The sequence below is a fragment of the Piliocolobus tephrosceles genome, chromosome 10 (assembly GCF_002776525.5).
Source record: "Piliocolobus tephrosceles isolate RC106 chromosome 10, ASM277652v3, whole genome shotgun sequence".
Taxonomy (NCBI): domain Eukaryota; kingdom Metazoa; phylum Chordata; class Mammalia; order Primates; family Cercopithecidae; genus Piliocolobus; species Piliocolobus tephrosceles.
Window position 1 is genome coordinate 79,720,180 of NC_045443.1, and position 15,783 is coordinate 79,735,962.

The 15,783-nt window shown below is 37.8% G+C and overlaps 2 protein-coding genes across 7 annotated transcripts in view; one reads left to right on the forward strand and one right to left on the reverse strand.

Moving 5' to 3' along the window:
- Positions 1-5,063: 5,063 nt before the first annotated feature.
- On the reverse strand, positions 5,064-15,589 carry CCDC59 (coiled-coil domain containing 59). 2 transcript variants are annotated; one of them, XM_031936354.1, is made up of 4 exons: positions 15,029-15,589; positions 13,768-14,077; positions 10,856-10,955; positions 5,064-6,138 (listed from the first exon to the last, which is right to left on the reverse strand). In XM_031936354.1, the coding sequence occupies exons 1-4, from the start codon at positions 15,180-15,182 to the stop codon at positions 6,118-6,120; spliced, it is 585 nt and encodes a 194-aa protein (XP_031792214.1). In that variant the 5' UTR covers positions 15,183-15,589; the 3' UTR covers positions 5,064-6,117. The 2 variants fall into 2 exon arrangements, with proteins under 2 accessions (XP_031792214.1, XP_031792213.1); XM_031936353.1 differs by lacking the exon at positions 5,064-6,138 and adding an exon at positions 9,206-9,676.
- Positions 15,309-15,783, forward strand: part of METTL25 (methyltransferase like 25) — a 121,604-nt gene continuing 121,129 nt past the window's right edge. For 2 of the 5 annotated variants that reach the window (XR_002733331.3, XM_023220520.2), the window contains exon 1: positions 15,341-15,630. Coding sequence is in view for 4 of the 5 variants with exons in the window: in XM_023220520.2 (XP_023076288.2) it covers positions 15,372-15,630 (259 nt within the window). In the remaining variant the exon portion in view is untranslated. Of the gene's footprint in view, positions 15,631-15,783 lie in introns of all 5 variants that reach the window. The other 3 variants (XM_023220258.2, XM_023220349.2, XM_023220430.2) reach the window with 3 other exon arrangements.

Consider the following 15,783-nt stretch of genomic DNA (forward strand, 5'->3'; position numbering starts at 1 on the left):
CCTTTATTACTTTGATATTTTTCATTTCTCAAATATTGCTGAAACTGACATATTTGTGATGAGATCTATTATTGTTTTTAGCCCCTGAAACTGAGTTATAACAAAGGTTGTCCCCATTCAGACCACATGACTTGTGTAATTTTTAATCAGATAAATTAGAGCTCTTCAGAAAATCACAAAAAAGGTTCCACAAACCTCAAATGGATTATGACCACTGGGGACTAGAGCAATCACAGATGTAGAATAACTGGAATTACAAGGGACTGGTAGTATGGAGATACTCTGTGTATGAAAAAGAAAGTTCTCATATACACAGTCATTTTTGCAATACAAATGCACAGGCTGTCACTATGTATTTTGGATATGCAGTACTAAGAAGTGAATGTGGTTAAGTGCTGAGAAAAAACAAAAGAATGATCTCGTGATATTTAGGCTAAATCACCAAAGAATGCCAGAATAATAATTATAAAAATGGAAAGATTTTCTAAGGAATTCATTCTGCTGTGTTTTATTTTGTTGTCTTAGGGACAGAAGATGATACCACTGTCATCTCCTTGGTTCAGGGTTATTGGGCAGGATGACTGTCTCTTAAAGTTGTCTGCTTCTGAAGACTTTTGATGTAGCCTCAGTTTAAAATCTCATGTGAAAGAAACCTACCGATTTGGGTTGGCAGTTGCTTCCACAGTGACACATGCATCCCCAGAAGAAACAAAAATAGTGTCCCAGCAGTGTTTTAAAGCATTTTTATATTGATGTGTTATGCATTGTGTATCCTCAAAAAAAAAAAAAAAAAAAATACATTGGCGTTATAACCTCCAGGACCTCAGAATGTTACTTCATTTGGAGATATAATCTTTACATATGAAATCGAATTAAAATGAAATAATTAGGGTAAACCCTAATTCAATGATTTGTGTCCTAATAAAAAAGAAAATTTGGGCACAGAGACATACACACAGGAAGAATAACATGTGAAGACTGGAGTTATGATGCCATAAACCAAGGGAATTACCAGCAGCTAGAAGAGAAACCTGGAACCAATCTTTCCCTGTGATGCATCTTCAAAGGGAGCTTGGCCCTCCTTATACCTTGATTTTGGGTTTCAGACTTTTGGCCTCCAGAAGAGTAAGACAATACATTTTTTGTGTTCTAAGACACTTACTTTGTAGTTCTTTGTTATTGTAGCCCTAGGAAACTAATACAATATGTCTTCTAAACGACACACTTCCTGGGTTAGAGGTCATGCAAAATTTTAAGAGTTGTTTCCTTTGAAGAGGTAGCTTGCCCCTGCTGTGCAAAAGACTGAGTAAAGGAAGTTAGTTTCTGACAGCATCCAGGTAGGTCTGCATGCATCAATAAAGTTTTTCCTAGTGGTAGAAAGTGTCTTGTAATGATCTTATAGAAAGTCCGTGGGAGCTCTGAGGAGAGGACGACATGGTTATTAATGATAGTGGCAAAATGTAGACCAGGAAAAATTAAATGTTTATGAAAATTTGGACAGTGTCATCTTCAGTGTCTCCTTTACTCATTCTACTTCTCTTTAAGACCGGGGTAATGCTAAAAGTGAGTTTTCTGAGTTAGTGGAAAGATCTAATAGAGTTTCTTCATGCTTATTCTCATGAAATTAGTATTTCCATTTGAGAATGTATGATCTAATATTTTAACAACTGTGACAGTGTTAGCTCTTTGGCAAGGAAAAGCATCTATCCAGCCAGAACTTTCACCAACAATAACTAATGTGTATACATAGCTAAAGATCTGGGCAGTTGTATAAAGCCCATTGGTAAATCCTCAAGAGTCTTGGGTAGAGGAACTGAATCATGCCTCACCTTAACAGATGTACCTGGGTTATGCTTGTTATCTACCATTACTTATTTAATGCAAAAGGTAACTTTTTAAATTCTATAACGTGAACAATCATAAAATAGTTTGACCTGGGTTCATTGGTGGGATTGTGGTGCTATTGGGCACTAAATCCCAAAATTGCCCTAAATCTATCTTTATGTAAAGGGGATCCCTGTGATGGCCAACTTTGCCTTTCACAAGGTTGAACTAATCACTGTAAGTCAACCATAGCCAGTTTAAATTGAGACAACTCTTCTGAAAGTTTGGTAGAGAGATGTCCATTCTGAAGCATCCCTTAGCTGGGATGTGAAAAGCAGCTCATTTAGCATGTCACCTTGCAAGAGCATTGCCCTCAGATTTTGATCTGCGTATGCACTACTATCTTAATAACCAGGATCTCCTTGTGAGTTTTTAATCACTTCCACTAAGACATTAATGTTTTTCCACTGGGCGTCAAAATATCTGAAGAGGTCATAAATCCTTCCGGTTTTCATAACATTCCAAAATCATGTACAATTCTTAAAAGCACATCTATTCTCTTTTATATTTTGCCACAATACAAGCTTTAGTCACAGCCATTAATTCAGCTACCTGGGAAGAGAGAATACAATGTAATGAGCTGCTTTAATGGCCGCGTTTTCAGTGGATACAGAAAGAAGGGGATGCCGTTGTCATTTTTTTAAAGTACAAAATCATCCATAAACTATATTCAATCAGAATTAACTAAAAAGGCATTTGTTAGGTCAGTCCTTGGTATGCTTAATTCCTGAATTATTGCTATAGTCATGTTTTCCCTTCATCTTGTTATTCAAGATGTAGGGAATTCAAGTTTGTAATTCAAGTTATAAGAGTACAATTTGAACAATGGTAAATAGTGATGCACAAAGAATAAAAAGGCTTCATAAATGTAAAAGTTTTTGGTAGAGAAATGTTGAGTGTTGCCTAGAAGTAACGGTGATTGCCCAGGACATGCAAACTATAGAGTTAGTGAAAAGCAAATGCCACATTGGCAGAAGCTTTCACCAGTTTGGCAGCTGCTGCCACCTCCGGCAAACATTAAAATTGGGTTAGGTCTTAGTTATCAAACCAAGGGATATGCTAAGAAAGACAATAAACAGGTTTCTCTTGAGTTAATATTCCCAATGCATCATCTTGCCTTTCTTGAACAAAAGAGAGAAGGTTTTTAGATGATTAGGGATACCCAAAGTTGGATGTTGTTAAAGAGAAGAATTCAAAGATGAGGAAGCTTCTTCTGATTTTATATCACATGAGAAAGGCTCTGGAATTGTTGTCATAGTAAGTTCATAAGAGGACTGAGCAATTTTTTAAAAAATAGATATTTATTGCTTGCAATAACCAGTTAATCCTAAAATTTTTTTCATTGTCTTTTAATTTAGAGCTTTAGTAAAATGGAATTTTATTTGTTTTGGTGTACGAAATAAAATACCCATGTACTGACCAATCATGACTCAAATAATTTGTTCAGTTTCTTGGCAAAATCACTTTTCTCTAGATTCCTTATGCCCCTTTTCAGCTAATCTCAAAAAGAAATATGGAGTCTGTGTGAAGTATTTAGATCAATAGGGCACTGCAAAATATCATCTACATATTGTATAAGAATGGACCCTCAAAGAAATGTTATTTTGTTTAGATTGTTTAGATTGAAAAAAAAATTGATGAGGAGTCCATAAATCCAATATGTGGTATAGTAGTCCCCTCTTATCAGTAGGACATATGTTTCAAGACTCCTAGAGAATGCATAAAACCATGGATAGTACCAAACTCTATATACATATTATGTTTTTTTTTTTCTTTTGATCTGATAACCCAGATGGCTACTAAGTGACTAAGATAAATAGCAGACACTGCTGGGATATGCTGGATATGATTCACATTTCAGGGAGGACAGAATGAGATGGTGTGAGATTTCATCATGCTACTCACAACAACATACAATTTAAAACTTAGGAATCTAGAATTTTCCATTTAATATTTTTGGATTGCAGTTGGCCACACGTAACTGAAACTTTGAAAAGCAAAACCAGGGATGCAGAGGGTTGGGCGGGGGGTGGAGCAACTATGATATAACTATCCACATATGCTGTTAATTTTCCCATAAAAATTAGTGAACAAATGTTAACTGTATTTATCTACATGTCTACTAAAGAATGCTGCACATACATCTACCGCTGTGAAATATTTACTTCTTCAGCAATTGGATGACAAGACAGATTCATATTGGAAACCACCAGGAATCTAGAAATCATAATTTTATTGCTTACTCTGAGTTCTTGAATAAATGGGTATCCTTTCCTGATAGGCTTCTTAAATGGCTATATGGGAAGATTGCAAGGACTGACATATGGCTGTCCTTATTCTTATAAAGACTCAATAATAGATTTTATTCCTGTGATTTCTTCAGGTTTGTGTAGATATTGGAATGATGTTGGTGGGGGGTTATAAGGATTTATTTGAACCTTAGTATCAGTGTTTGCTGGAGACACCCTCCCCAGTTATTTTATTGATTCTCTGAAGAACAGACTGAGATAAAGTGGTGAAATTTAAGGTAGAAAATACAGCATGCCTATCCTCTAGGAACTGGAAGGCCAACCCTGCAAATAGATAAAACACAGAGCAGACAATGGGGTGTTACTGAGGTCCTTAGAGGAGTGTCATTTTTGGACCACTAATTTGACTTCACAGGCTCCTTATCTGTTTCACCAGGAAGCTCCTTTCCCAGTACCCAGTCATTTTACAGATGTCATATTTCCCCAAAAGTTAAATACCTAACTACCATGTGTCTCAGTTATTCTACTCCTAGGTAGTTACCTAAGAGAAATTAAAGTATATGCCCATACAAGACTCATATACAAATGTTCATAGTAGCTTTATTTTTAAGAACCAGGCCAGGCGTGGTGACTCACACCTGTAATTCTAACACTTTGGGAGGCCAAGGAGGGCTAATCACTTGAGGTCAGGAGTTCGTGACCAGCCTGGTCAACATTATAAAACCCCATCTCCACTAAAAATACAAAAAGTAGTCAGGTGTGGTGGCATGCATCTGTAATCTCAGCTACTTGAGAGACTGAGGAAGGATAATCGCATGAACCCGGGTGGCGGAGGTTGCAGTGAGCTGAGATTGCACTGGTGCACTCCAGCCTGAGCAACAGAGTGAGTCGCGGTCTCAAAAAAAAGAAAAAAAAAAAAAAAAAAGCCAACACCTGGAAACAATATGAATGCCTGTCATGCCTATCAACAGGTGAAAGGATAAACAAATTGTATATGTCCATACACTTTCCATACAATAGAACACTCAGCAATACAAAGGAGCAAACCTTTGATAAATCCAATAATATGGATGAATCTCCCAATAATTATGCTGACTTAAAGAAGCCCAGACAGAAAAGTTTATGGTATATGATCCTGATTATATAAAATTTTTGAAAATGCACACTAATGACAGACAGCAGATAACTAGCTGCCTGGGATTGATTATAACAGGCCATGAGGAAACATTAGGAAGTGATGGTGATAGGTAGGTCATTGCTGTGATGGTTTCATGAGTATACACATGTGTCAAAAGTCACCGAATTGAGCATTTCATGTATGCTCAGTCAATTATACCTCAATAAATCTTTTTGTAAAACCCAAGGTCATCAGGCCCGTAAGTAGCATTTCCACCACAGGGCTCTCCGTCAGCTCCATGGGTGATTCAATCAAGTGTTCTCAATGGGAAGTATCCAAATACATAGAGCACCCAATGTTAAAATGCCAGCAAAATGCAGATGTCCCACATTTCAGTATAAATCTTTCCTCTTATCAAACCCCTGGGAAGAAAACTAAGTCTATATATTAAGTTACCTTTCAAGTTAATGTTCGAAGACCAAAATAATCAAAACCCAGAATCCAATTCTCTCACTGTAATAAGGTAAAAGTGTAATAAAATGAAAGTCCTTCCCAGTTTCTTATTGTGTTCACTCACAGGCAGAAATGTTCTTACTGCCTTTGAGGATTCCTTCAGCAGCTGCAGCCTGGGGGTCTCTTTTTGGATATGGATACAACACATTCATTCGGCACTTCAAAAGTTAAATTAATTCAACAACTCTGTGGTGTGCCTCAACTTACAAAAGGTCTGGAGAGTTAATAAAATACCCAAGATAATTACAATACTTGCCTTATACCCACCAAATTTAAAAGGCAGTTATCCTGTACAAAATTATGCTCCCAGAATCCAGTAGTATTTATTGCCAAAGACTACATGTAGCAGAAACTCTATAGCAGGAACTCTTGAATCTGTAAGAAGGAGGATAACCAGTGATGGCGTTAGCCTCATCAGAATGCCAGTCACGTGAGCTGCACACTTAAACTAAGTTTGAAGAAGTTTGTCAGCAAGAAGTTAAAACTTTTCACCATGCATTTAGCATGGCACTCTGTATCTTCTCTTTCAGAAAGTGACATTTGAAACACTGATGCTATCTTACAAGGTATAGAATTTGGTGTGGTGCAGTCCCAATCAACAAGTCAAAGGAGACCTGATCTCTTCCCAGTATGTTCAAATATCTTCAGATTCAAAATTTTCTTTTTTACATTGCATTTCAATGACTCTCGGAACAATTTAGACCTTGAGCTTTTCTAGAACTCTATATTGCAACCAAGGCAATCTGCCTTTAAGTTTAAAAGTAGCAAATACTTTTATAGTCATTAACATCTTTCATAGTTATGAATACTTCTTATATCATTAAATCCTTGCCTCAAATAAAATTGTTTTCTGGCGTCTTATCAGCATCTGATGAGGCTCTTGCTGCTCATACATGCATATTTAATGTAGGCCAAGGTCAAGCTGCGGTAGCCTGCCCGAGCCCACTTGCACATGTCAGTGCCTTTGTTGATGCCAGCATCACTAGAGTAGCTTGCTAAGCCTCATCTTGGGCTGGCATCTGGTGAGGACATCCATGAGGCCAGCATTTGGGTGAGCGCCGCTTCCACATTCTCTGTCTTTGCTGAAGCCATTGTGTCTCTCCATCAGCCTTACTCAAACTCTGCTTCATTGAGGCCTAGGCACATGTGCTTAAAGCCCAGTATTGCACGTTGTCTCTATAGAAATTACCAATTTCTCTGGACAAAGATACCCTAAACTTTTAGGTCAAAATCCCATGTGCCTTAGGTCTTAAAGCCTCTTGCCAAAACTGCAGCAACTAAAAGCCTACTTTACACTTACAAAATCAAATTAATAGCCCTAATAGAAGCCTCTACAAACTACCAAGATCAGCACTCCCTATGTATACATTAAGGTCTGAAACCAGAAACCATCAGCTATGACCACAATAAAGCCTCTCTGCTTCTATGTTGTGCTCCTTCAAATTTTATTCGTTTTATTTCTTGATGTACTAACCCATACAGCACAAATTTCTAGATATATTTTCCAAAACAGGCCTCTTCCCTGCTATGTCTATCCCCCTTCTAACGTTCATCAATAGAGCCTTTTCCTCACTTATGGTACGAGAATAGTAATTAAGTGTACATGCACTCTGCTGACAGCCAGGTCCTCCTCCCAGACATCATTTATTACTTTACCTCCCCTGGGTGGAACAAGTGGGACAAGAAGTAAAGATACCATGAGTGTTAGGATGACGATGTCTTCTCCACATGGAAGGAAACAATAGGGAACTGAGAGGAAGTATTACCCCCCATCAATAATAATATACACATTCTTTGTAACTATTTATTAGATATTTAAATACCAAGCTTGCTTCCCTTTGTAACTTTCCTCATGCCATTTCACTTCTAATCCTTTTAATCTTGAAGGCTTTCCTCAAATGCTATTGCACACATAAAACTTTCTCTAATTTCTTAAACCAGACAAAACCTCTTTCTTCTCTGAGGCCCTGGTCCAACACTTTTGAAGTGTGGCGAGGAGCAACCACAGCAGAATCACTGGGGTTGCCTGTTAAAACATCCATTACTAAACCCATCTATAGCATCCAAATTCCTTAGTGTAGGGTTCTCAAACATGCCTCTTAAGAATCCTATAGGCCAGGCACAGTGGCTCACACCTATAATCTTAGCACTTTGTGTGGCCACGGTTGAGCCAGGAGGATCCCTGAGGCCAGTTCAAAACCAGTCCAGGGAAGGCTGAACATGGCAAGATCTCATCTCTACAGAAAATGTTAGCCAGGTGTAGGCACACATGTAGTCCCAACTACTCGTGAGGCTGAGCAGGATCACTTGAACCCAGGAGTTCCAGGCTGCAGTGAGCCATGATCACAGCACTGCACTCCAGCCTGGGCAGGAGACTGTCCCCCACCGAAGAAAAAAAAAAAAAAAAAAAAAAACTTTCTGGGTGCTTCATTGATACACTAAAATCTGAACCTTTTGCTTTATCTGATTGTCACTGATTACTTTTTCCCTATTCTATCATTACTTGGCATTTATTCCTCTACAAGAACTTTGGAATTTTTTTTTTTTTTTTTTTTTTAAGAGTAACTCCTTAACATAAGCCTTGCATAAAGTAGCTGTTTAACAAAGTTGTTAAAATGAACATAACTTGACTTTTGTCTCTCAAAAGGACTAGATCTCCTTCCGTGTTTTGTCATGATTGTCTATAAGTGAAAATACACAAAAATTATAAAGCAATTTACTGAAATAATTTATCCTGCATCATGATATACTGACTTCACCAATGTAGCCAAATTTAGGCTTTCTGGGCTGCTTATTTTAAATGCAATATAGTGCAATGCAAATTTCAAAGCATTGCTTTTCTATGCAACGAAGAGTAAGTTCAGTGTTATCTAAGCACTTTCTACTGATCTTTAAATGCAGAATTAGTAGACTGCAAGAGCTCCCTAAAATCTTAATGCAATTTCAGACTGTATTTGCTATCATTTGTAAAATTTTATTATTCAACATTTGGCAAGTATTATTGGTCAGTCCTTTTTGCTTACAATGACTATATATATAGTCAAAGCTTTCTCATTCTGCTGCAATTCGCAAAGCACGAGCAGCAGTTATCCCAGTGGTTTACCTCAGCTCACAAGGGTACCAACAAGGGAGAACAGACAATGCTCTTAAAGTATAGGGTCCATACACTGTGGGGTTTCCATCATTATTTAAAAGACCTTACACTAACAAGCCATGTACTTCCATTTAAGGGAATGCTTATAAATATCAGACTCTGAGTTCACTGCTTTCTCAAGGTCACTTTGTTATATGGTGAGGGCAGTTTATTTCAGCACCCATCACCCTATAACATGTACTTAATTTAAAATAAATAAAAAGTCCAAGGGGAGTCTTTCCCTCCCTCATCATTAAAATAAACTTTAAAACCACATAACTGTTTATACTTCATTGATAGCTCTGATTACTTATTTTTTAAAAATTTTATTTCATATAAGTCTCATATGGTACAAAAGTATTACATGCTTGGGTCTGTCTTGCAAATAGGAGGTTCTTTCAGTTCTTCAGGCCAACCTTCCTTCAGAGGCAAATAAATAAGAAACATATGTAGAACATATTTAGAAAATTTTTTACCATAATAAAAATATGTGAACATTTTATTTAGCATAGTTTAGCAATCCAGTTTATGTCAACAAATTTAGTTCACTGCAGGGAGGCACTTGTCATAGAAGAACCTAACAGGCAGCAGATATTTTAACCTGTAAGAACAAAATGTTTAACTTTTTTCCTGTATTTTTTGAAGAAGGTACTCCATTTGTACATTCAAGTTTGGTTGACCCTTTTTAGTCTTTTTGTTCAATATTTTAAATACTTCCATTTTCTTTTTTTTGTACTGCCTTTGGGCTTCTTCTCTCTCCTGTTTTCTCCTCTCGAATTCCTAAAATTATTAACATATGTAACTTTCATTAGCAACAAAGAGTAGATACAGTTCAGAAATTATTTTGAAATAGCTACTACTAAGCAAACACTCTAAGGTTTGTCTATTTTGCAAGATGGGCACTGTTTCTCCTAATTGAAGCAAAGTATCCTCTTTGCCTTCACATTATAAGGATACATGGTATAACAGAGAATTTTCATGATCACAAAGTCCCAGCTTTATATAAAGAAAATTTTAAAAGGACACTAAATGTTTTACAGCATAATGATCATTACTGCACTTCATCTGATATACTATTTCCAAAGGTGGCAGATGGTTAGAAAAAAGCATAAAGCTGTGCTAGTTAATACTGGTCCAGTATTCCCATGGAGAAATTCTCCTGCTTTCTCCTAATCTGCCACCAACTTAAGAACAATGAAAACATTTTAGATGTTAAGAACTCTTAATTACAGATATTCTAAAGCAAAAACAAGCAAAATTACGGATCATCTTTGAGGTATTTTTGACCCACATATTATCCTTTTAAAAGCTACAGATTAATAAAACTTCAATGCAAAAACAAGAACTACCACCGTTGCAACAAAATAACAATCTTGTTGAGGCTGTGGGTAATTTTGTATTCATTTGAAAAAAGTCTAATTCTGGTCTACAATTCTGGTTTTCTAAATGATAACAGAGTGTGAACTTTTGCTAAGCTAAAATAGTAGTTCCTTGTTTTTACAGGCAAGAACAATTCTTTAAAGTATTTTATTCTAACACCTCCCCTTTTGCTTTCACTTGCTTCAATGTAATGTTATGAAAATCATCTGTATTTTTCCTAGGTCAGTGGTTTTCAAGTTTTATTATACATTTAAAAAATCTTTTGAGGTGCTTGTTAACAGGTGCAAGTTCCTGGACCATACTCAGAGAAACTTTGTCTCAGATGTTCACAATCCCAGATGTTAACCTATAAACAATGTGTTCAAAATCCTATTTTTGACCTACTAGCATTGCTTGAGACAATACAAGCAAGGAATTGGAATAAGATGCAATCCTCCACCTTTGCTCAGACCACTCATTCATTCAACAAATATTTACAGAGATAATACTGTGTGCCCAGTACCAAGAAGAAAACAGGTATAGCATGCATATTTAGGATAAATAAGAACTATACTAAGCATTTTTAAAGTAGAAACTTACTTGTTTCTTAGCAGCACGTTTAGCTTGTATCTGTTCATATTCTTCTTGTGCTTTTTGATTCGACGTTTTCTTTTTATTTTTCTTTGGAATTGTAAAGTAGCTTTTAATTGGAGGATGAAAAAACAGGACTTTATTAGTAAAATGTCTGAAAAGGTTTTAAAACCACAGCTGTAGCTTATACATTAAAAGGCACAAATGGGGATTCTTAGAGAAGTATTTCAACTAGGAAAAACTACAGAAAGCTATGAAAGATCCTAAAATCTTAAAAAAAAAAAAAAAAAGCTTTTAAAACAAACCAGTATATGAATGACAGAAATGCCAGACTGAAAAAAGAATTAAACTTGTTGTCAAGAAAATTATGCGTTTATATGAACTTTAATCTCGAAGTTTTCTGACCTCCTCCTCTCTATTCCATCTACTTAGTCATAGAATCACCGTATCTTGGACCTAGACACCATTTTGAACTGTTCTATCTTTAAGTACTTCTCACCTCTCTGAAGGTGTCCCTTTTGCCAAGGCTAATCCAGCTACTTGGAATTCTATCCATTTCCTCAGTATCCTTGATTCAGTAATAACTTTCTTTTCCTCTGTCATTCAACTTTTCACTACACCCTGTAACTACAATGTAATATATTAACAGCTACCTCCTTAAACAAATAAATTACACATTATCACACTTTATGTTCCCTTCTAACTACGAATTTCGTTTCCTGACCTTTCGTAGTCAAGTTTCTAGAAAGAATAGTGATTAGACTATGATTGTCACTTCCCATTCACTCCTTGATTTTTTGATATCTGATTTCTGCTTCTTATCACTCTAATCAAACTGCCCATGCCAAGACAGTGATGACCTTCTAGCCACATATGATGATCAATGGAAACTCTTCAGTCTTTTTTAATGGGCTACTCACTTTACTCCTAAATTCCACTCCCTTAGTGTGAGGCACATTGTTTTCTCCTGATCCTTTCTAATTGTTCCTTCTTACTCTGTCAAGCTAGAGCCTCTTTTGTCCTCCTCACTGCGGTTTTTTCCCCCAAGGTGTTTCTCTTCTTAGTCTCCATACTCTATTTGTGTTTAGGCTGTTAGATCTATGAGCACCACTTCAGATGCAACATGTATGTATGGCTGAAAGCTTAATCAGGGCTATCTACTGAAAGTCTCTCCAAAGTCACAAGTGACTGCCTAGTTCACAAATCCAGAGACCTGTTCTCAGACCTATTCACCTTAAACTTTATAGTACAGTATAGCACAACCCTTATCCATGGTTTCCCCATTCCACGGGTTCAGTTACCTGCAGTCAACAGAGGTCCAAAAATATTAAATTGAAAAATTCCAGAAATAAACAATCCATATGTTTTAAACTGTACACCATTCTGTTTGCTTAAAGTGAAAAAGTTGACTTAATAAGAAAGAAAAAAATCATACGCTGAAGTTGCTAAGACCTATGATTTAAAAAAAAAAAACTTCTATACACCAAATTGTGAAGGAAAAAGAAATTCATGCTAGTTTTTCTGTCACACTTCAAACTGCAAAAGTTACAGCCACAGTGCATGATTTAAGATGGAAAATACATTAAATTCCCAAAAAAGACATTAACAGAAATATATTTCAATTGACAGAAACTGGGTTTGGTTCCATTTGCAGTTTCAGGGCATCCACTGGGGGTCTTGGACCATCTTCCAAACAGATAACAGGGGACCACAATATTTGACAACTACATATCACAACTTTTCTCTGTGGACTTAGCTGTCACTGTATTTCTCTCTTTCTCCAGTTCCAAAAAGCTTAACTTCTTCAATGACATTTTCCCTGTTTCCACCTCAAAATAAACCATAATTTTTAAAAGCATGATTTTTTACCTTCCTTTCTCAGGATTTACACTTCCTTAAATTATCAGAGAATAAGTCAAATCTACATTTCTAGTGCTAATCTTTTCCCTGAGCTTGATACTGATTATTTAACAATATAATGATTAAGCCTACCAAAAGAAGTAAACTTCTTGTGTCTCTGCCTTCATCCCCAATTACATTTTCCCCCCGTGGTCCCATTTCCTGTTATTTTTAGCGCAAATAGCTCACAACTTTAAAAGATACGGTTTTAATGAAGTAAAAAATCATACTCCCAAGTTAACACCCAGCTTCTTGCAATTTTAGATTTTAGCATTGCTTTTTAACTTGAAGTATGTGCAGTGATAGCTTTTTCATAAATTAACTCTCATAAAACCAAAGTGTCACAGAGCTGTGCATGTGTAATTGCAACCCATTTCTTGGTCCTCTGCAGAATATCCAGATTAATAGTAGTAGCTAACACTCAAGAGCACTAACCAAGTATCACATATACCCTTTAAGATCCTCACATATACACTAACTCACGGAGTCTTCACAACAATGTCATGAAACACCTTAGGGACACCTGAGTTGAAGCGAATAAGCCATTCTGGAGCTGTGCAACATGGCAGCTCTGAAGTATATATTCATTGCAGTATTATCTTTCCCAATTTAAAGAGGACATAGTGTTATTTTCCCCATTTTAGAGAAGAGGTCACTGGGGCACTAACATGTTAAGTCCAGCTCTAGAACCCATACTGTTAATGACTAAAATTATAACACCTTTCAGAAGTTATTTTTCAAAAATATAATCAAATACAAGTTACCACCTGTACTTGAGAGGAAGAAACCCAAATTCCAGACCTCTTAATTCCCATTACATTACTTTGTCAATTAAGCTAAACCAGCCTAATTCAGTTATCGAAGCTAAAAATCGAGCCTCCATGAAAATGTTTCCCTAATTAAACTGTGACTTCTAAAATGTGTTAAACAAGAAAAAAATCCAATTCCTATATAAATTATCCTATAGCACTTTTAAATAATAAAACACCACTTAAAGGATTTCAAATGAAGAAAATACATACTTCACTGTTTTACTACATTGTTCCTCTGTCTGAGGCAGGTCAAAGCTACACTGATCTTCAAACAAAGCCTGGTCAATGCTACACTGTTCTTCAAGCAAAGGCTGGTGAACTTGCTCTGACAAAAGATGGTCAACTTTTCTCGGTTGCTTCCTAAGTCTTTCCTCTTCAGCTAAATAGAGATGTTTCAGATTATCTGGGTATCGATCTGTGAATTGAGATTCCAGTGACGTTTTAACCTTCTTTTCCTTCCGCAGCAATTTCTTGTAACTTCGCTGTATTCTCAGTTTTCTTCGAAAGGCAAAGCCTTGTCCTACATTGAGAAATATCATCAAAAATTACTTTCAGAGAAAAGAAGTTGTTGAGCAAAGAATGAAACCGTTAATTACAAATGAAAATCTTTCTTTTTTACGTCATCACATTCAGATTCTAAAATTATGTTTTTTTTTTAAACAGTATTTCAAGCAACAAATTTAAGCTGATGGATTGCATAGCAAGTTGGCCCTTTGCAAAGAGACCAGGCTAACAGTCATGCACAAATCCAAGTAAGAATCTCTAAGAAAAACTGACCAGTTCCGACTGTTGCACAAATTGAGTTTATAGCTGTATTCACAAATCAAAACAAATTCTTTAGTTCATCTAAAACACTTAATCTGGGCCTTCAATAAATACTTAAAAAATAGAAAAGAAACTGCCCCATCTAGTGTCTTATCTTGGATAAACTATTATATATGTTTTCCAAAATATTTCAACACGAAAGAAAAAAACAGTGCATGGTTGTCTAAAAAGCTAGCAATTATCAGAAGACAGGCTTTAACATTTATATATTCCAAGTGGGATCTGAGGGACCTTACAGACAGTAATACAAAAGCACAAACACAAATTAAAGCGAAGGTCGGAGGACCTCGGGTATGGTTTCGGAGCAGTATGTTTCTGGCCCTGACCTCCTCTCTACCCTTTACCTTACTACATGTGCAAAAGTTCACAGGGCCATAGACTCTGCTCAGTTTCTCAGGAAAAAAGTTCTGATGAAATACACGGTTACGTCAGGAAAGACGTTTAAATAATTAAAGTTAGCAATACTGCTCCGTCTTCCGATCTAGAGCTCTGCGAAGCTCACAGCTTCAGCGGGCTCAGGAATGATTTCCCCTGCCCCAAGTAGGATCGGGTCTGGTTCCTAAATCCTTCTTCCAAGCTTCAGCGGGTCTCGTATCTTAAGACTTAGCAAGCTCGAGGACCGGTAAATGGTTGCCTTCTTACATACCCTCGCGAACGCTCCCCACGAAGGCTTGCGGATGGTTAGGCAGCCATGTCTTCTGTTTCACATTCTTATTCCTGTACTCGACCGTGGAAACCCCTTCACCACGCGCCTCAAAACCACCAGGCCGCCACTTCGCTGCCAGCCTCACCGGCGCCATTGCAGCCCACCAAATGCGTCACCAGAACACCACAACGGACGCCCACAAAATACGTCACCAAGCCGAAGCAATCAATCGTTCAGAAGAACTCTGGCTCGGAGCTCTACTGAGCCTGCCTGTGCTAATTTGGGCCGAGTTGGCGACTCACGGCCATGTTTGCGCCACCTACAGCCTGGGAGGGTGAGCGTCATGGCGGCTTCTTGCCCTCTCCCGGTGACCCCGGACCTGCCCACGTTGCGTGCCAAGTTGCAGGGACTGCTGCAGTTCCTGAACGATGCCTTGTCCATTTCCAATGCACATACCGTGGATTTCTACACAGAATCCGTGTGGGAGGAGCTAGTCGACTTGACCCCGGAGACGGTGCTGGCTGCCCTGAGGAAGTCAGCGTCGGAGGCGGAGGCCCGGCCCCCAGAGACGCGCCGCCTGGTGGAAGCAGAGGGTAAAGCAGGTGGGTGGTGGGGTAGGCGGGGCGGGGCGGAGCGGGAAGGGAGGCGGAGGGGAAGGTCCTAGCCGGGGAAGCGAGCCCCCTGGTGAAAGCCAGTAGAACCAGGCGCGAGGCGACCGCGGCCGGGGGCGGGGCGGCCCTCTAGGAGCGGTCGGA

What these genes read in the sequence shown, in the direction of transcription:
- CCDC59 (XM_031936353.1), bottom strand. Translation starts at nt 15,182, where the DNA reads ATGGCGCCGGTGAGGCTGGCAGCGAAGTGGCGGCCTGGTGGTTTTGAG. An exon ending in CAATGTAGTAAAACAGTGAA is followed by an intron (nt 10,956 to 13,767) that starts GTATGTATTTTC and finishes TCCAATTAAAAG; the next exon opens with CTACTTTACAATTCCAAAGA. An exon ending in AACGTGCTGCTAAGAAACAA is followed by an intron (nt 9,677 to 10,855) that starts GTAAGTTTCTAC and finishes TAATAATTTTAG; the next exon opens with GAATTCGAGAGGAGAAAACA.